The sequence below is a fragment of the Heterodontus francisci genome, chromosome 25, assembly GCF_036365525.1.
Source record: "Heterodontus francisci isolate sHetFra1 chromosome 25, sHetFra1.hap1, whole genome shotgun sequence".
In the NCBI taxonomy this organism is placed as follows: domain Eukaryota; kingdom Metazoa; phylum Chordata; class Chondrichthyes; order Heterodontiformes; family Heterodontidae; genus Heterodontus; species Heterodontus francisci.
The window spans coordinates 41361354-41382343 of record NC_090395.1 but is presented as its reverse complement, the minus strand read 5'-3'; the positions used below and the strand labels follow the sequence as shown (position 1 = coordinate 41382343).

Sequence of the window (20990 nt, the reverse complement as noted above, 5' to 3'; positions counted from 1 at the left end):
GAACTATTTTATGTCATATGAAGATTTTCAGTTTTGGTGACCAATATGTCATATTACAAAATTTTTATTATTGTCACTTTGTCATCAGCTTTCCTTTTACGAATAGGACTAAAATCAGAGGGGCAAAATTTTGTTCCATGGTGTTGCTTCGAGCGGTGCTATGCAGACTACGTCAGTTCCCTCGGTCGCTACCTGCGTGGTATGAATGCATTTCTTCAATGATATCAATGGAGAAACCCATGTGGGTCACGCAGTAACAGCCGGCAGTGTTGTCTGTTCCCAGGGAATCGCTGTAATTGATGCTTGAAGCAACACTACGTGAATGAATTTTTTTCCCCCCCAAAGTGCTTGAACATCTTGGGCTGGGATGGAGGGACATTGCAATAATTTGGAGCAGAATGTGTCCCTTTTTTAAAAGTGTCAAATTGCACCAGAAGTGGGGCAACTGTGTTTTATGTTCACCCTGCATTCCCATCCCCCACCCACCACCCTTTAGGCAGCACTGGCACGATGATGTCGTCCTTCAGAGCCCTCACTAGTTCCACCTGTTTTTCTATCGATGCTAAGTACAGATGTATGATGTAAATGTATCACAAGGAACATATCCTGGAGGATGTAGGGTTCACAACCCAAAGTTCCCTCTAAGCTGAGCGGCCACTCAAAAGTCAGCACCTTTAAGTTAGCGCTGCATCGAGAAATTTAAAGGGGCTACAAATCATCCCCGCACTCCAAAACATATTAGAGGGTACGTTTCTCACAACTGCTTCAAATGCCAGTTTTCCAACAACGGAGCAATCCGTTACATTGGGAAAGTGGCAACTTAGAATTGTTCAAAGCTTTTCACAGCTCTACCCATCTTCAGCCAGATTGTGGCAAGGTGCTGCGCAGAAATTTCTGCTGCCATTGAGAAGGGGGCTTCAGTAACACCACAAATGGCATAGGTGGCCATCCCCACCCCTTGCAAACAGCTTTAACCCTATGAATTGGGACAGAGTCAGGAGTGCAACAGACTGACAGCTAAAGCAGGATCCCAGGAATACCAGTGGTTTGGAGGGTCAGAGGGCCATTGTCTTTTGCTCTCCCTTTGGGAGATAATTGGTAGTTTAAAAAGAACAGTTCTGTCCAAATATTACAATGCTATTTTCAATGCATACATCTTCCTCACAAGCATAGTGTCAAATAAGTGCCCGTTTTTCTAACTATGGAAGTGAAAAGCTGGAGATGTCAACGTTGCTTTTCTGGATTGAAGCCTTTGAGATCATTTTTGTTTTCAAAGGAACAATGATTATTTTATAATCTCAGTGCAGATGTAAACAGCCATTAACTTTTCTATGATTTACAACGAGCTTACAAAACCATGTTAATATTTCTCTTGTCAGCAAATGTTATGGGCTTTAAGAGAATTCTATATAATATATATCTAAATCAGGGTTGTTTTCAATAAGTAATTTTATTAGTATAATCCACCTCCTGTTGCAACATCTGTGTGTGAACTAAAACCTTAACAATGGTTGGCCTGCGCAAACTGGAATTTCCCAGAATGTCCTGGAATTTAAGAGTTAACTTCTTTTGTGGAAACAGCTATCCTGGTACAATACTTGCGAAAGTCAGACTTAAAGCAAAGTCAGATTTTAAGATTTGCTTAGTTGGCAGCATGATGAAGTAATGCTGGAATTAGCAGTTATTTTAGACCAGAAGACTCATTAGTGACTGTGAAACATGACAAAGGGCTCTTTTTCATGGACTTTGCAGTAAATGAGCAGTCAGTATATAAAAGATGTTGCATTCTCAGAATGAATGCCAAACAACAGCTGCATACTGAGAAATGCAACATGCATTAGTTTCATCCAAGACTTGTTCATAAATATTCACTGTTAGACCAGAATGACATGCACCTGCAACAGAAATCCCAAGAGGTAGTAAAAAGATAATTTTTTCATTCATTGTATTTGATTTCAGTGACAACAGTAGTAAATGTGGAAGTGCAACTTGATTAACTGTGGTAATTCAGGAATACTGAAAAGTATTATTTGTTTCACTTCTGTAGATTAACAAAATTAATTGTTTTAAAGTCTCAAATTGCTGCATCTGTGTCCAAATTCATCCATTTCAATATCACTGAATCAAGCTTCCACTAAATGTGCAAGTGCAAATTGCTAGATTAACATTTTAACTATTGTTTGTAGTAAGAGTATGTTAATTATGCAGTCATTACTTCTTGTAACATTGCCACTTTTCCTTCAATGCTGAAATGATTTCAAATTACTCAGCAATGTGACAGAGGCAGTTGGGAGTCAGACTCTGAAAAGTCTTCTGAGCTTACCAAAGCCTGAACTTCTCTAATGTGGCTAAGAATACAATTTTATAAATGTTACTTGCTATATTTTTAACAGAGCTTTTTTACTTATGTACACCATCTATACCTCTCTTTCATCTTTGTATTTACCTCAAGAAACTGATATGAAATTAGTTTTGTGTATTGCTCATTTACCCTTTGCCAGCATGTAACCCTCAAACACGTGTTAATGCAAGTATACTGGCAGTGGCATTAAAATTCAGAGATTGCAGACATAATTGTCCCAACACAAATAACATTAACACAAAAATACAGCTGGAGAAATATCTGATCCAGTTACTTAAATGAGATTCAAATTAATGAGCAAATCCTGTCCAAGCACAAAACAAACTGCTAAACCTTTTTGTACTTCTCAGTGTTATCCTCGCATCAAAATCCACATAACGACTTGTTCCTGTTCTCACTTTGCGATGTGCTGAATATAATTATTGCTTCATTAACAGCAAGCCCCACTGCAGTGTCCCAACTTAGCAGTCCCACTCCAAAAATGATGCGCTCAAACAGCATTCCAACTCATGATTCCTCTTTCGACTTGTATGGAAGTTTGCAGATGGGGAGCACGATTTCTTTGGCAGAAAGACCAAAAGGAATGATCCGCTCTGGTTCATTTAGGGATCCTGTGGATGATGGTAAGATTAAATGTTTTCACTTTCAACCAATATTAAGTGAGTCATTTTTTTTTGTTACTCGATGTTGCAGGATTATTTAGCAACATAAGTAGTTATTCATTTTAAGGTGAATTTTGAAAACAAAGCCCATCTACCTTTAAGTAAGTCTGTCATTGGTTTGACTATCAGGAAAGAAAGCAGAGTGTACATTGATTTAGCACCTTTCATGACCTCACGGTATCCCAAAGCACTTCAAAGCCAATGGATGTTATGTACACAAATTAAATATATTAATATCTGAGAAACTGGACACTATACCCTTCTTGTCTAGTATTAATCATTATATATCATTCATAACATGCAGAAACTTTGGGTTGAATTTTACCAGCCCTCTGGAGACCAGCTGGGAGGCGGGAGGGCTTATGAAATGGTGGAAGGCGTCAGGAGAGAAGGCCACGTTTTCCCACTGCCATGGAATATGCTCAGAAGTGGGAAAGGCGGTGGCTCAGCTGCCCGCCTACTGGAGGCAGGCGACTAATTCATTCAATTAACTAGCAAATTGGCAGCCAATTTACTACAATGTCGGGATTTTGCCAGTGTCGACACAGTCCCCCCCACCCCGCCGCGAGGGCAGACCGCCATCTGCACCATGCCGGCCTTCCAGCAACTTTCCAGGGTGGGAGGGATGTTGCTTTCTGGCCACTTCATGAACCATGGAGAGGCCCCCCTTGAGAGCAATGACCACTCCCCGCAATCCGGCACATTGAAAACATTTCTTACCCACCCTTGGCGCCCTCTCCTTCTCCCTGCAGCCTCAGCAGCAGCCACCTCTATCAGTGGTGCTGCTGTCCTGCCGGCACTCTGATTGGGCCAGCAGCTCTGCGAGGCGGGCCGCTATCCTCAATTTAACGATTTAACATAGTTCTGGCACGACCTCTTAATTCGCCACCACCGGTAATATCACCCCTGTGGTCCCACCGTCCACCTGCATGAGCTTGAGACCCGCTTTCGGTCCTGGTGGCGGGGCTTCCTTGATTTAAGTAAAATTCAGCTCAATATTTTTTTCTTAGAGGAAATACTAACACTTTCATAAGGTGCTTCAATTAACTGTTTCAAAGAAATAACTAAATAATTTAACAAAATATCATATTCAGGAAGGAATTGTTGCTGATTGAAATAACCTGCATACTATGATGTTATTTACTCAAATTCCAATTTTGACTGATATTTTGAATTGTACCTCCCCTAATGAGTAATTTCATTAGTTTTAACCCAGACAGTTACACGGATTGAGAGTCTTGTGGTAGCAAAGTGCCTTGTCTCAGCAGGCAGATTTTGATTGTACCACTCAGAGTGTTTGTACAAAGATCTATTCAATAAGATTCTGGAGAAGTTTCATTATACCCTTGACAGATTGGTGGTAGAAAGTACTTATAGTTTATTTTTAGAACGAAAGCAATAATTCTTCACTGGAACACCCAGGTTCTTGCATTCATTTAATCAAAGCATAGACTCTCTTCTATGCCTCCAGTGTGTCTTATCTTTTATGACAATAATAGGAACCATAGAAATATTATGGCCTCACATTTCCTGAGGGTAAGAGCACCATAGGAACATCATCTAAAGTGGGGGGAGGGGGTTAGATGTTATTTTTCAGGAATGATTTTCTTCTCTTCCATTTCATACCTTGTTTAATTTATTTGTGCAATACATTTTCACTAAATTTATCCTTATGTCACATCACTATTTATTTTCTCTTTCGTGTTCATTTCAATTACCTGGCTCCAACCCACTGGGGCTGTGTGCCCAAAGTTGTCTGGAGCATATTCAGATAATTAGTGTGAATTATTCACTTGCCTGTTATTTTTCTATCTGTTTCCTAGTTTGTAACTATTTTTTAGTTTTCCAATGCAACATACAAACTCAAATCGCTGTGGCACAATAACTACAACCTCGATCAGATAACAGCAAGACTCTACCTTGAGGGCACAGTTAACATCGTCAGCAAATGCTATTTATATCCAAGTTTTTAAATTATTCCTTCACAGTTTTTTTTTGCTTCCCTGTGTAATTCTGTGGTATTCATCTAGAACAGATGGAAAACTCAACGGTGGTCTTTTAGCAGTGTTAAACTGCAAAGGACTCGTTAGCAAAGACAAGCATTGTAGTCTAAGGCTAAAAATGTGCTTCATTACTGGGCAGTTATATCATAACTTATCTGTAGAGCATAGGATATCAAGCAGGGGCCCCAGCTGCACTGCTTAGGGATCCCAGAGGTCATCAGTTCCTGTCAGTATCACTTGATTGCTATGTTTTTATTTTTTGACGTATTTCTTACTTAAGAAAAAGTGTTTCTGCTGTGGGAGCACTGTTTCTTTTGGATGGCTGAAACTATCTCTTGTTAAAAGTTGCCGATGGCTGGTTGCTCCCCACCTGAAATTTGAAAACTGTCAAAGCAGCTAGCAGGAGTAATGGATTATAGAAGACCTGTAATTGCTGTTAGATGCCTTTAGTTTGCTTGGAAAGTGCTCCTTGGTGATACTTTAGTAAAACTTCTAACATCTGGAATTATATTTGCCTTTGTCATCTAGTTTTACATGCTTTTCCAAAGCTTTCCTAAGTCTGTCATGTAGTTGAGATAATAATCCTGCCCCTATCAGCATACATTTTGTGAAAAAGATTATGATTAAGCTGCTACTCCAGGAAAAGTGGGTAACTGGTTTCTCTTTCATTCTTATCTATATTTGCTTTTGTTTTGTTTTTGATTAAAATTTGTGTGGTTGAATGGTTTGCATAGCCTAATAAAGGATTACAAAGGTGAGACTGCAGATAACTGCATCAATGTGAATGAGATTGGGGAGAGCTGAAGCAGGGAAACAACAAAGTCACAATAATGCAAACAGTAAATTGCATATGAATTGTTAGGAACTCCCAAGACTTCAATTCTGGCCTGCTATCAACTAAACTAAGTCAATGTGACAAGGCTTTTCCAAACCCAAATGCTTTCCATGTTTGATACATCCCTAAACTGGTATGAATGTGTGCAAGACGCTAGTTGTTTACAATACATAACTGTAGTGTAATACATCAACAACAATCCCATTAAAAAAATCAAAGCCTATGTTAAATCTTCCTCCCTTAATGTCCACTGTAAAACATATGTACCATCACAAATTACAAGTTGAGCCCTTAGCAAGTCTGAATGTTTTCTATCAATGCGGCTTAATAAGGAAATTTCTGAGCAACAGTGACTCACATATATTTCTGGCTTATAATTTAGTTTCACTGTCTAGTTGGTGAAACTGAGATAGTAAATGTTGCTGTACAACAAACTGCACATTGTCCTTCCCTCTCAGTAAAACCAGTCTCACTAATGTTGAGGGGTTCATTAATGGTAATCACACTGTAGTACAAAGTAGAAGACTGCAAAAGCCAACTGTAAAGATTTTTTAGGATTTCCACTGCAGTATAAGTTTTATTTCAACTCTTAATAAAATGACATTTATTGCCCTGAGCTATATACATTTATATATGTCTGAGCCCATCTGAATAGTCACACAGGTTTTAGGGACTGAATGGCCCACTGCTATGTACGTACTGTATGTGAGGGGTACACATGTATAGTTGGTTTGTATTGTTGCTTTTTGTTCTACATTGTAGACTATCCAACTAATTTATATTCCCAATGCCTGGATTCTAACCTATCACCTGTTGGCCTCACAATCCTGACAATGTACAAATGATTGGGAATGCAAAGCACTGCCTTGTGAAATGTGAGTGAGCTCGAAGTCTGCCATGGATTCAAAATAATCATTAAATAATTCTGCAAAGCCAGTTACTAGCTATGATTTTGAAGAAGTGGAGCAAAATATTTGAGAATGTTATCCTGCCCACTTACATCATGGAAAGGAACACTCAGAGCTCCAGTCCCACGATATGCACTTCGCACTTTGACAACGTATTTTAGTACTTAACATGTTTATCATTGCACAAGTATATGGCCAATAACAGTGTCTATAACCTATACAGTGCTGAGCAGGAAGGCTTCATTGAAGCTTTTTCTCTGCAATAAAGCATTGGACACAAACAACAAGTAAACCTCCAACTCAGGAAAAGCTGAATGTAGTGGCACCATTGCATTCGTTGGAGCCATGTCCCATTGCATTGCACAATGTATTGTACAACTAGTAAAAGTGTTTTTGAGATACACCGATTAGAAATATGCATTTCCAGTATACATAAAGTAAGAATCTCCATCTGTAACAGTTGGTCTTTCATTAATTTGTTCTTTGTGGGATCTTGTGCTTAAATTGGTTGTCATGCTTGGCTACATAACAGGCATGACCACACTTCAGATGTAATCGACAGACCCACAGGGGTTTGTTGACCATCGTCTCTTAACCACAGCAATCTAAAATTCATTTCACTACCTTATTGCCATTAACTAACCCTGCATTTGATACTCTTAACAACTCCGCACAAATGCATTTCTCCTAACTCCTGTCCTCACAACGATAATTTTAAAGTAAAGATTTATAGTACTCAAAATACCACTAGCCATTTATATGACATTATCCTGCAATTGTACTTTTAGGGGATGATGGATTTGAACCCTTTGATGTCTCTGTTGATCCACACTCTTCATCGCCTTTCCAGTCCATGCAAACTCCCATTGTCGTTTTTGCCTCCCAAAATATATTACCACATTAAATTGTGTCTGTCACCCAGTACCTGTAAAGTGCTTTGGGATGGCCTGAGGATGCAATAAGGTGGACTATGTGAACAGTATTCTTCTAACTTTCCATTATGCTTTTAGTGTTAATCCTGTGTTTAGACACTTAATTCAGTAAGTGTTTTTTTTTATTTCTCCTAGAAGTAGTGCCTTTAAATACATTTTTGCTGGATCTATTTATTTTACTGCATAGTAGTCTTTTCAACAAAATTAATTCTGCGCTTTCTCAGATTGTAGCTTGAAGTCATCATATTGCAGACATTTGGATCCCAGCAAATTGTTAAAAGCTGAAAATTGACATACAGCTTCAACTATTTCAATTTTAATTGTCTCGACTAATTTGAGCTTGTGTTGATGCAATGCTGTCATCTCTTATCCTACTATATCAAGGTTAATCTCACTGAGGAAAATATTCCTGTGTTAAGCTAACATATCTCCATTTGTGAATTGATCATCGGAACAGCTTTCCTCTTGGTGAGAGGAAGGCAGGAAATATTGGTGTCCATCTCATTCCTCCAAATTGCAGCTTTTATCAGCCAAGGCATTCATTTCGAGCACTCATGGAGAAATAGGCAACGCTTTCTCAGCCAGAGGCTGAGTGAGGTGGTGAACAGCATATTGCAGAAAGAAACAGGCAGAAAATATCTGTAAAGAAAAAAACATTGGTGCAATAAAGAGCTGATAATAGAACTGATGTTTGCAATCGGGAGATTCAGTGACTTTTACAATATGATGGGAATCGGATTGTCTTTGAGAAGTGTGATTGCATTTTAGTATTGTGATGTGCATCAATGTAAACAGCGATTCATAGGGAAATGGGATGTTTCTATTTTGTAGCTGTAAAGGTATTTTAATGCAATGATCACACAATTACTTAGCTTAATTTGAAAAACTATTTTGCAGTTCATGGCTCAGTGCTTTCACTTGCATCTACCACATCATCTGTTCATTCTACAGTAAGTCTTGATTTTCTTTTTAAAAAATTCTAGAATAAATTTTTAGTGGTACCATTAAATCTCTGACTTTAAATGTGTGTGTATTGGGAAAGGTATATTACTGGAGCGTGAGCTAAATGATTATTTAATGTGTTATGAGAATACAGTAGGTAAAATAATTGAAATTTTTTGTTTTGTGTTCTCCCAAATCAATATTCTATTTAAAATACAATGTAATGTGATGAGCAGAATAATTTCTTAGACTGTTTGTCAGTCTCCATAAAATCCATATTCCTAATCAGTCTGCTCTGTATCTAAAGCTAGCTCCGTGCATTAACATAGGAACAAGATCACAGCAGCTCTGTGTTGCTTACTATGCATACCACATAGTAATACTTTGTGGATTTGATTTCCTCTGTGATGAAGAAATGAATGAGCCTGGATACTTATGCCTGCAGTTATCACAGTTTACAGCACAGAAGGAGGCCATTTTGACCCATCGTGGCTGTGTCAGTACTTTGGTAGAGCTATCCAATTAGTCTCACTCCTAACTCTTTTCACATAGTTCTACAGATTTTCCCTTTCAAGTGTATAACCAATTCCCTTTTGAATGTTACTATTGAATCTGCTTCCACCACCTGTTCAGATAGTGCATTCCAAATCATAACACCTCACTGTTTAAAAAGAATTCTCATCAGTTTTCCCCCTGGATTTTTTGCTAATTATCATCTCATCTGGTTACCAGCCCTCCTGCCAGTGGAAACAGTTTCTTCTGATTGACTCCATCAAAAACCCTCATAATTTTGAAAACCTCTATCCTATCTCCCCTTAACCTTCTCTGTTCTAACAAAAAGAATCCCAGATGTTCTGCATTTGCTCTCAACTAGGGGAGGGGATCAAGAGGAATGGGGAAATTCTTCCTAAAGCAAATAACAGTGCAGCATAGTGTAAATCTGTTGCCAACATCTGAGATTTGAAGACGGTGAATGCGGTTGGCTATTTCCAAAATTACTGCAAATATTGCCACATGTAGTCATTTTTAAATGTTCCACTGACAATTATGGCTTCCACTAGTGAGCCACTGTATATTAATGGTGAACAAAATGGATGACGCCCATCATCATACACTGCAAGCTAACTTTCTACCAGCTATGGATAATTTTCAAGATCACACGGTTATGCTGACCCCATGAAAGTTTTGCAGAATACTGAGGATGTGATTGCTTAATTTAAAAAAAAAGTCGTGCAGCATTTTTGGGCCCTGCCGAGGTCAGCAATGGAGGCAGATGGGGCCTAGCTGACGTGCCTGTTTCCTGACACCATTCCCGGTACTGGCCATTTGAGGTGAGGCGGGTCTGGGGCCCAGCAAGGCTGCCCACTCCACAAGGTAGGCAGCCTATTAGGCTCATTAAAAGTGTTATTAAGCAGAGTCAAAGAAAGCTGATTGGATTTTGCAGTCAGCCTCCATTTTCCCGAAGGGATGGGGAGGGGGTGCATTTCAGTGGCCTGGAGGCAGCAGACCGACGTACCAGCACTCCAGGCAGGCCTACAGTCCCTCCCTCCCTGCCTGCCTGGGTTTGGGTGCAATCAAACGCCCCCCTGCAGAGGCACAATGGCTTCTTTTCCAATGTTTTTTTACTTTTTAAAAAAAAGTGGTGAGAAGGCACCTTCATGTTGAATCGTCCTCTCAGTTACTTACCCCCTTACTGCAGCCAACTGCTTCTCTGAAACTGGAAGGCCTCTGATTGGCCCTCCAGCTTCAAGAGCCCACCTGCCACCCTTAATTTAGATTTTTTTTTTAGATTTTAGATTTAGAGATACAGCACTGAAACAGGCCCTTCGGCCCACCGAGTCGGTGCCGACCATTAACCACCCATATTATACTAATCCTACACTAATCCCATATTCCTACCACATCCTCACCTATCCCTATATTCCCCTACCACCTACCTATACTAGTGGCAATTTATAATGGCCAATTCACCTATCAACCTGCAAGTCTTTTGGCTGTAGGAGGAAACCAGAGCACCCGGAGAAAACCCACGCAGGCACAGGGAGAACTTGCAAACTCCACACAGGCAATTGTACAGGGAACCTGTTTCCATGCTAATTAACTGGGTGCCCTGGTCAAAATCTCAACGAAGGACTGTTTCCCCCAGGTGATGCATTCGGGACCAGGAGACAATCCTTGTTTCCTGTTTCCTGCCCCCAAAGCCCCTTGTGTTAGTACGTTTGGAGAAAATAAATGCAACTTCAACTAGAATTGATTATTGCAAAGTAGCTAACTTTGTCAGCCAAATGCTGGCTTTTTTAAAATTTATACTGAGATGAACTTTAAATGGCTCTGAATTCCGCAAGACAAATGATCGCCAGTGACTCCACGAGCTTGATTTTCAATCCGGGGTAGGGGAACCAATACCCGGATAATTCCCGGGTCCTGACCCCGCACTTCCACTCTGTCGCTGACGTGATGCTATTTTTAAATGCAAATGGCTTGATTATGCAGGAGGCAAACTCGGCGCCAAGGGCCTCCAGGAAGTGGGAACTGCCTGCCTGGTGCCAGTGGCAGCCATGATGGGACCTGCCACTGCCTTGTCGAAGAGAGCAGGCAGCTCCTCAGGGACAGCACCAAATATCAAATGGAACGGAGGTGAAAAAGGCAAAGCAAGGATCGGCGCATGTCCTCATGCAGGATACTTGAGCTCCCGATAATTTTAAACATTTAAAGAAACATTCTCCTTTACCCCGCAATGAACTTGACAGCTGTGTACTAATGTACACCAGATGATTTGGACTCGCTAGAATCCCCTTCCGAAATTGCCATACCAATCTCCCCAGCCCGTTAACAAGCTCCTAAAGGAGCTTAATGGGCCATTAATTGAATCCGAACGGCTTCCCCGTTCCCTCCCCCCTGCCCTGACATTGAAAATCATGGACTGCGTCAGGTTCCAGAGACAACCTCTAGGACTGTGATCTTCAAATTGTGTCCGCTTCGGCTCCTGACCCTGGGGTCCTTTTGAAAATCCAGCCTCATGTTATTTTCAGTCTGCAAAAAGCCACTGAAATTATCCTAGTTTGTGTAATTTTCTTGTATGTAATGCAGCAAAGAATTACAGTGCAAAAAATGTCAACAGAGAGACTGCAGTGCAGAAATAAGAGAGTGGTCATTTTCTCAAAGAAAAGGTTCCTTTCCTACAGTTCAGTAAACCAAACCAATATTTGGTACTGACATTTGATGTGTGGAAATATAGGATATTGACTACATCTGTGCTGTTGGTTTTGTTAATTTACTGAGCTATAGAATATGTTCAGAAGAATGAATGGGACTTAAATGCTCCCTTTCAGTATCAATTTAGTCTGTTGCACACTAGTTTAGATGTCGGGTGTCAACATTTAGAAGGTTTCTGCATTATTAATTTGTAGGTTTGAAAATGATGTTTTATTTTCTTCCTGTAGAGTGAAGACAAGGTCCAAGGAGAGGTATGAATATCTGAAGATGCATTGATTTGGCTCAGTTCAGTGTAGCCGTTAATGGACATTTTGTTAATTAGAATAATTGGTTAAATGTTTGTTTACTCAGAAATAGATACATTCCTACTCTTCTTTGTATACTGAAATCAGCTGAAACTATGGCTAATGTAAAACTGCAATGTATATCAGTGCTGGACATTGACAAGATGCCTAATTGGCAATTGGAATCAGCACACTTAATGGTGTTTGCTTGATAGACACATTTGAATAAAATGGGTGTCTTATATTGCAATCCTATGAATAATTGGAATTGATGTGGAGTTCTTTGTTACAGCATATTCGCAAACTACGTAGGGAACTTGAATCCTCACATGACAAGGTTTCAGCACTTACATCACAACTGTCTACTAATGTAAGTTGTTTCTTTGTACTTCCTTCACAGGCATAAAACAACACCTATTTAGTACAACACATCTTTTATCGCTTTCCTGTTAAAAGTAGTGTGATGATGACTAAAGTCATGGCACGAGCACTACAAGAATTATTCAGAGCAGTGGCTGGTTTTTGATGATGATGTCAATATCACCAAAATGACCCAGGAGGACCAGCCATATCTTTGATTTAGCATCAGATTGAGTTATCACCAATAAATAGGTGTTGGTAATGAAGAACAGCAAATTGAGAATGTGGCAGTTAATTAACACACTGGGGCCAATGCTCCTTAAGCATGCTTTGTGTCGAACAGAAATGAGCTGACCTTACACGATAATACAAGGCCAGCACGTAGTGATACTCCAGGAGCATTATAGCAGTTTTGAGTCAAATTATTGGATGCAGCAGCTAGTGAAGGGTTTCTGGTTGTCTTTTGACCACCAGATTTTAAAAAAAACTGGTGGGACATGAAGTCCCGAGAGGAAAATAAGCCACTGGGATCCAGTGAAATGCTGGAGCAAGGCCCCATATAAACAATAGGCAACAAGTGATTAAAATTTGCTTATCTTTACATTTCTCCCTTAAAACATCCACTCTAAGTGTGCACTAAATGTTTTGCTTGCCACTGAAGTACTCCAGTTGCATTATAGGAAAGTCTGTTAATTTAAATATCTTTTGTTGTCTTGATAGGCTTCATGTATAGGCTATGCACATGATGCCAATGCTTCACTTCCACAGCAATTGTATTGGTTGCAAAGTAGGTCTTTTAGCTGCACAACCAATCATAAGGGGAAAATTTTAGGCCCTCCTCATTGCCTTATTTCACTGTTTCCTTTAATGTTTGAGATGTACATTTGAATTTAGTTCGGACTGATGAAGTGAAAGCTGATTCTTTTCTCTGTCAATTGTTTATAAACAAACATTTAGCCACCACCCACACAATTTAAATGGTTGGGTGTATGCTCCTTGCCAGCACCTGACATCTTTGATTAGCAAACGGCATGCTACTGAAGCCTGACCATTAAAATCAGCTGTGCTTCCCTGCTGCCGCTCCCAGACAGTTTGCTAGGCCGCATTCCCACCCTGGTGGTAAGATTTGTGCCTTTACCTGGAAGATGATTGTTGTCTAGCTCTTTCACTATGAAGGACAATCCCAGCCTAACCACTCCTGTTCTCAATCAAGATGCAGACACTTTGCAGTTAGGACCAAGAATCCTTGGTAAATTTTCGAGTTGCTAACCAAGGGAAACTGAAGCCAATGGCCAAAAGGTGCTGCCTCACCTGAGAGTTAGTTTAGAGATACAGCACTGAAACAGGCCCTTCGGCCCACCGAGTCTGTGCCGACCATCAACCACCCATTTATACTAATCCTACACTAATTCCAAATTCCTACCACATCCCCACCTGTCCCTATATTTCCCTACCACCCACTAGGGGCAATTGCTAATGGCCAATTTACCTATCAACCTGCAAGTCTTTGGCATGTGGGAGGAAACCGGAGCACCCGGAGGAAACCCACGCAGACACAGGGAGAACTTGCAAACTCCACACAGGCAGTACCCAGAATTGAACCCGGGTCACTGGAGCTGTGAGGCTGCGGTGCTAACCACTGCGCCACTGTGCTAAGTTAGTACAGACCAGGAATTGAACCTGTGAGCTTCTGGTCTGCACTTCATAGTGTCTTTACTGTGTTTTATTCATTTGTTCAAAATTAAGCACACTTACAGCACTGCGATCATTTCTTAGGACCATACAATCATTCCTTTTACCAGTTTTTAGCTGCAGAAGTTAAAGATATTAACAACATTATTATTCTGTTATACTGCACAGTCTTTCCATTATCAGCTTCAGAATTATTTTTACTCATTTGTGGGATGTGGACATCGCAGGCTAGGCCAGCATTTGTTGCCCATCCCTAATTGCCCTTGAGAAGCTGGCGGTGAGCTGCCTTTTTGAACCGCTGCAGTCCATATGGTGTTGGCACACCCACAGTGCTGTTAGGAAGGTAGTTCCAGGAGTTTGACCCAACGCCAGTGAAGAAATCGTGAGATAATTCCAAGTCAGGATGGTGTGTGTCTTAGAGGGGAACTTGCAGGTAGTGGTGTTCCCATGCATCTGTTGCCTTTGTCCTTCTAGGTGGTAGAGATTGCGGGTTTGGAAGGTGCTGTTGAAGGAGCCTTGGTGTGTTGCTGAAGTGCATCTTGTAGATGGTACACACTGCTGCCACTATTGGAGTTCAGCTTTCCACCCATGATATATATTAATTTATTGAACTTCAAAACCTGGTCATAAAAGTAGGCTATCAGAGGAACTGCACTTTTTGAGCTCTTAAAATATATAAAGCTGTGCTATTTTGATGTTGTTTGCTTTGTAATAAGAAATTCAGTTAGCCTGAGTTACAGCAAATTTAATTCTAAAGCAATAATGTACCTTTGTGTAAATGTTTTTGAATATTTGTGAATGTGCTTTAAAAATAGACAAAGTAAAAAAAAAAGTTGTCTCCTTTATATTTTTCCTCCTAATTTTTAGGCTCATCTTGTTGCAGCATTTGAGCAGAGTTTGACTAATATGACCTCTCGTTTGCAGAACCTCGCCTTGACAGCAGAACAAAAGGTCAGTGAGAACTAACCTTGGATGCTTCTGAAACCTAATCTTAGTCTAAATAAAGTCAGATCTCAGTAAAGTACCAGGTTCATGACATTCATTTTTAAGGGGAGGATAGTGAAGCTGCTGTTCGAACTAAGCCTGCACCAGGTCATACTGTCATCACATATTGCCAAGTTCTATATTGCTGAGGGTCGTTATGACCTCAGTTACTAAGTAATCGTGTGTGGGAGTATACAAAGCAAGGGGGAAAAAAAATCGATGGAAAATTGCCATCTGTTCTACCATGTTGGCAGATGGTGCACAGCAGGAGTTTCTGCTATAACAAGGTAAATAATACAGAAGATTCATTGCAATGATGAGAATATTTTGGATGCCGTGTCAAGGTGGCATTTCTGAGTGAGGAGCAGCAAGGCAAGTTCTGATGTTACTAAGAAAATAGAAAACTCTATAAGGAGCTGTAGTGTACTTCAGCAATGAAAAGATGAGCACCTCCAAGTAATATAGCAGCCTAGAAGCTTCCTAAATCCTGGTATGGTTGTAGATGGGAAACATGGCAAAGGTGTGCATTCTAATACACTGACTAATATGACTGAGTTTCTTCAATTTGGGCCCTTTGATAAACAAGGATGAGTAAAGGATAATGCCATACAACTATCTTGTATACTTAGGCTAACACAGTAGAAAAAAGGATTAAATTCTCCTTCTCTGATGTACGTTTCTCCCCCCCGTCGCCCCTTCCCCACCCCCAGCCCCACCTAGGACAGGGGATGGTTGATGCAGATTGGTCTATTTCTTGTACAAAATAACAATCTTACCCTTGGAACCAAAATATTATATCTAAAAATATAGAAGAGAATGGACTATATATAACAGCCAGTTTATTGTTTGCAGGAATCCATCTGCAGTCTTCAAAGATGTTACCACTAACTTGTTAATATGTACATAAATATTACTTTTAGTTGAAACCAACCCTTGTTTTCATTCCACTGAGGACACAAAACATCTATTTTAATACTCTTTGTCCTTCAAAGGAAGACAATGTTTTGGCGGAGCACACAAAGAAAGGTCTATCTTCACTTCTGTTTGTGAGCTCATGCGAAGATTTAGTGGAAAAGAGAAGAGAAGCGATGAGGCAGATGGCTCGCAATTGGTCTGGAAACAGACTGAACCATATTGATACCAATAATTCAGATACACTTTAAGGGAATTCCCACTGAGTAACATGATTGGAACACATGTACCTCACTGCACTGTACAGCAAATAGAGAACATACCAGGCTTCGCAAAGGACATCTACCGCAATGATCATTTCTTTTATAAAGAGTTATAAACATTTTAACTTCTATAAAGGTCCTGTGGATAAAAATCAATTAAGTATTATACTACGGTAAAACTCAGCAATAGATTCCAACATTTCTTTCTCATTATTAATGAATTACCAATGCAAAATCATACTGACATTTCAGCTATGTTTGAAATTACTATCTTTAAATTATTCCAAAACTATGTATAGTAATTGGTATTTTTGACATGAATGCACTACACAGATTTGATTCTGATGAATATCAAAGCTGCAGTCAGGTTAACAGCCCATCAATATTGCACACAGTATTTTTGATTATCTAAAGTAGCATTTATTTTCTAGTACTATTTCAGGTGTTTTGCTAAAGTTCTTCCTTTGATGGTAATTTTCTTTATTTTAATTTTGAATAGGATTCTGAGTTATTTGATCTTAAAGAAACAATTGACATGTTGCACAAAAAGAATGCAGAAGCACAGGCTGTTATACATGGAGCACTGAACAATCCTGACTTAACACCCAAAGGTAATTCTTGTTCTGTTAATATAAGAACTAGACAGTGACTGCTCTAGAACCATCAAATTTTAGCGAGCAAAATGTTTAAACTTTCATGTTTCCTTACTTTCCATTCACTTCTCTCTCCTCATGTCAGCTCTATTCATTGTAGCCCACTTAGAGAGACTGTTGTATGAAACCTTAATTCGTGCAGTTTTCCTAATGTTTATTGTGATTTAACAAAGCAGCATAATTATAGTCCAGTTAATTTAATACCTACAGTAGAGAATATTTTATAATCTTTAATTAAAGATGAAATTGCAAAATATCTAGAAGAGAAAACAATTAGTAGCAGCCAACATTGAATTCATAAAGGAGGATTATGCTTGACAAACCTGATAGAGTTCTCTGAGGATAAATATGCTGGGTAGGAGAAATGTAGTGAATGTGATACATGTGGATCTTCAGAAAGTCTTTGATGAGGAACTACACAGGAAACTATTGGAGAAGATTAATAGATATGGAATTAGGGGAAATATAGCAAATTGGATTAAAAACTGTTTTGAAGGGAGGAAATAGAGAATAGGAGTTAAGGGCAGTTTGTCAGAGCGGTTGGAAGTGGGTAGCAGTGTTCCAAATGGTTCATTTCTGGGACAGTTTGGCACATGTTATGAAAATAGGAGGCAGACATTGGAAATAATTCTGAAGACCAAAAGAAGCTGCAAGGGAAAAATATTAACATGGTGAAATGGAAGAAAGTGGCATATAGAATTTGAGTCAATACATGTGAGCTGTCATATTTTGGAGGGAAAATTAAAAGTAAGGATTATACTTTGGTTGGAAGAAAGCTGAGTGAAGTGGAAGAGCAGAGGGATTTGGGGTTTAGGTTCACAAGGCATTAAAAACAGCACCTCAAGTGGAGAAAGCCATTTAAAATAAAAGCTAATGGAATACTGGGTTTTATAGTAAGAGGTATATTGAAATGTAATGGTGAATCTATAAAATCTGGATAAGACCACAGGCAGAATACTGTGTCCAGTTGTGGGTTCGACCGGAAGGATGTTGAGGCAATATACAGTGTACAACACAGATTCTCTGGGAATCTGTCTAGAATGAGGAAATCCAATTCCAAACAAAAACTTGAAAAATTAGGTCAGGTTTTTTTTTAACAGAAGAGATTTTGGGCTGAGTTGACAGAGTTGTTTAACATTGTGAAGGGATATGACTGAGTAGAAAGAAAGAGACTGTTTCCATTGATTGAAGGGTCTAGAATGATGTGCCATAGATATGAGCAATTTTAAGAGCTTTACTCAGAGGTTGTAAGACTATGGAAAGCACTAGAAGCAAAGACCATTTAAATATTAAATACTTGGTTAAAATGAGGCTGAAGAAAAGAGAAATAAAAGAATATGGAAACAGGGTGGGCACAGTGGATGAGAACTGCTACTCATGGAGGGTAAACACCATGACTGGGCCGAACAGACAGATTCTGTGGTGTAATTCCAGTTTAAGGAACAGCATTGTCTGTAAATCACTGGGAAGCTCATAGTAATTCACAATTTCTCTTGTAAATGTTGCAAACACCACTCAAATGTTAACTGGCTCAGTTCATACAGGATGTTTATGATAATTGGTTACAGTTTTCCAGATATTTTGCATTCTGAGCATGGAGAAGAATTTCATCAGTCAAATATGGTTGTTAACTTTACCTCTGAGAGTGTAAAGTTGATGTTTTTGAAAGTTCAAATGCAGATTTTTCCTCCTATTAATTGTGGATTTTAATTTGCAGTACTTCTCACACAATCAGTAGTGGTCTTTAAAAGGTTACACCATTTCATATCTTTATAACCTTGTTGCTCTTTTAATAAGTTGCATAATATGGGAGTACTGGGGGAAAATAGCCAGAACCAAACTTCTCTTTCTTTACGCTTTTAGCCAATGTATAATATAGGTAACCATCAAAAATATTTGATTAAGATTTTTACAAGCTGATTATTTGTGTAAGTTATATGGCTCCTCTCTTTGCAGCTCAATGCCAATGAAAATTTTATTTTTTTAGGTGTAGCAAATTTAATTACCCATGATATTTATGGGGAGGGTGCGGGAGAGGATGAAAATGACCAAAGAACCCGGCAAGGCCGGGGACACCAAGGTCCCTCTGAACTTAATGGCAGAATCCCATTAGCGTTCTTTTAATCTGTTTCTCACATAGCAGGCAGCAACGTTGACAGCCTAGCTGGTGTTTTTTTTTTATTCTTTCATGGGATGGAAAGCTCATCATTTGTTGCCCATCTCTAATTGCCCTTGATAACTGAGTGGCTTGCTTGGCCATTTCAGAGGGCAGTTAAGAGTCAACCACATTGCTGTGGGTCTGGAGTCATACATAGGCCAGGTCAGGTAAGGACAGCAGATCTCCTTCCCTAAAGGACATTAGTGAAGCAGATGAGTTTTTATGACAAATGATGATTATTTAATGGCACCATTACTGATACTACCTTTCAATTCCAGATTTATTTATTAATTATTTGAATTTAAATTCCACCAGCTGCTATGGTGGAATTTGAACCTGCGTCCCCAGGGCATTAGCCTGGACATTTACTGGTTCGGTGACATTACTAGTTCGGTGACATTATCACTGCACCACTGTCTCCCCCACCTGGAAGGCAAACCAATGATGGGAGGCTGCAGCTGCCCCCAAAGGCATACCCCCCCCCACTGCTGCACAGCAGAGGAAAGATGGAGATCATGGGTGGGGGTGATTAATTCGGAGAGCATGGCTGTGTGGAAGAGTCTGAAGGAAAGAAAGAGGGCATTAGGGCAGAGGGGAGGCCAAAGGCTTCCTTGGGAGGCTGGGGGAGCACTCCTGCACTTCCTGGTCCACAAGCTTTGTTAGAATAAGCACGTTCATTGTGGTGCCTGCAGCTCCCGTCTCCCTTTGACTTCTGGGTTCCTGACCCCTGGGAAACCTGCATAGCAGCAGCAAATTTTAAATAGGGCTCCCAATTGCACTGTGGGAGCCCTATTTAACTATGTTAATGAAATGTCCCACCTTTCCACTGCAGGGCACTGAGACGCCCCGATATATGCTGCCGTTGGACAATGGTGGGCATGTGCACATGGTTGGCAGAACTGAGTGGAGCTGGTGGGACTCCCGGCGCTGGGTCAAAAGGCAGTGGGAACTCCGGGCTAGGCCATTCAGAGCCTCCTCTGGTCTATTTAACGGTGCTTGGGCAATTAACTGCCTGGCGACCGGCTCCCTATTTCTTTAAAGATGGGGATCCCACCTCCAACAGCTGTCAGCCCTCTCTGCTGGACAATTGGAGGGCCGGAAGCTCAGTAGTATCAGCAATGCCACCGGGAGCAGTGCAGAAGGCCTTGGAGCCAGGCCCAGAGCTGGAGCCCCAAACCCCAGGTGAGTGAGGCAAGGCTACTGGGCCCAGTCCGGCGGGCCCTGGCAATGAGGAGAGGGAGGGTAGGCGTTGAGTGGAGGGGGAGGGGTTTCAGGGAGGTGAGTTGTTTTCTGCTGGGGGCCCTCCGTGGGCTACAGATTGCCCACGGAGGAGGGTCGCATTCGCTATTTTTAAGTCTTTAACCTCCCTGACTCTCTCTTACTCATTGTGGGGATGTTAATATTGAGGCCTATGAGATACTTTCCTGTGCTTATTATTTCTGCTATAATAGATCCTCAGTGTGTGGTTACAATTTAGTTGGAAATCACGAACAAAGGAAATCTTCCCACTTTGATTAACATGTCACTACACTTAACAACCACAGAAAATGATGCTCACAAATCATGGATCTTAGTAGTGGGAAACCCTACAAACAGCAACTTTTATTCTGATCTCGGGCTGAATTTTACCAGCCCCTCAACTCCACTGGTTGCAGCGCGGGGGTCGGTAAAATTCTGTGGGGAGAGGCCCGCCTCGACCCATGACGTCGAGAAGGGCCTGCCACATAATACCGGCAGCGGGGGACCTCGGTGTGGCCCCCCGCCACCTGGCGGTGGGCCCTTCATCTCCATATGCAAATTAGCGTTAATAAGATGTAAATGCAC

General features: G+C 40.4%; 1 protein-coding gene across 10 annotated transcripts in view; it reads left to right on the top strand.

The window, feature by feature from the left end:
• The window catches only part of LOC137383841 (neuron navigator 1-like), a 719754-nt gene that overhangs the window by 602662 nt on the left and 96102 nt on the right, over positions 1–20990 (top strand). For 9 of the 10 annotated variants that reach the window (XM_068057140.1, XM_068057137.1, XM_068057136.1 and 6 more), the window contains 6 exons: positions 2800–2985; positions 8600–8652; positions 12088–12111; positions 12437–12514; positions 15064–15147; positions 16855–16966. In XM_068057140.1, the coding sequence (XP_067913241.1) occupies positions 2800–2985; positions 8600–8652; positions 12088–12111; positions 12437–12514; positions 15064–15147; positions 16855–16966 (537 nt within the window). The remainder of the gene's footprint in view (positions 1–2799; positions 2986–8599; positions 8653–12087; positions 12112–12436; positions 12515–15063; positions 15148–16854; positions 16967–20990) is intronic. The other variant, XM_068057141.1, reaches the window with a different exon arrangement.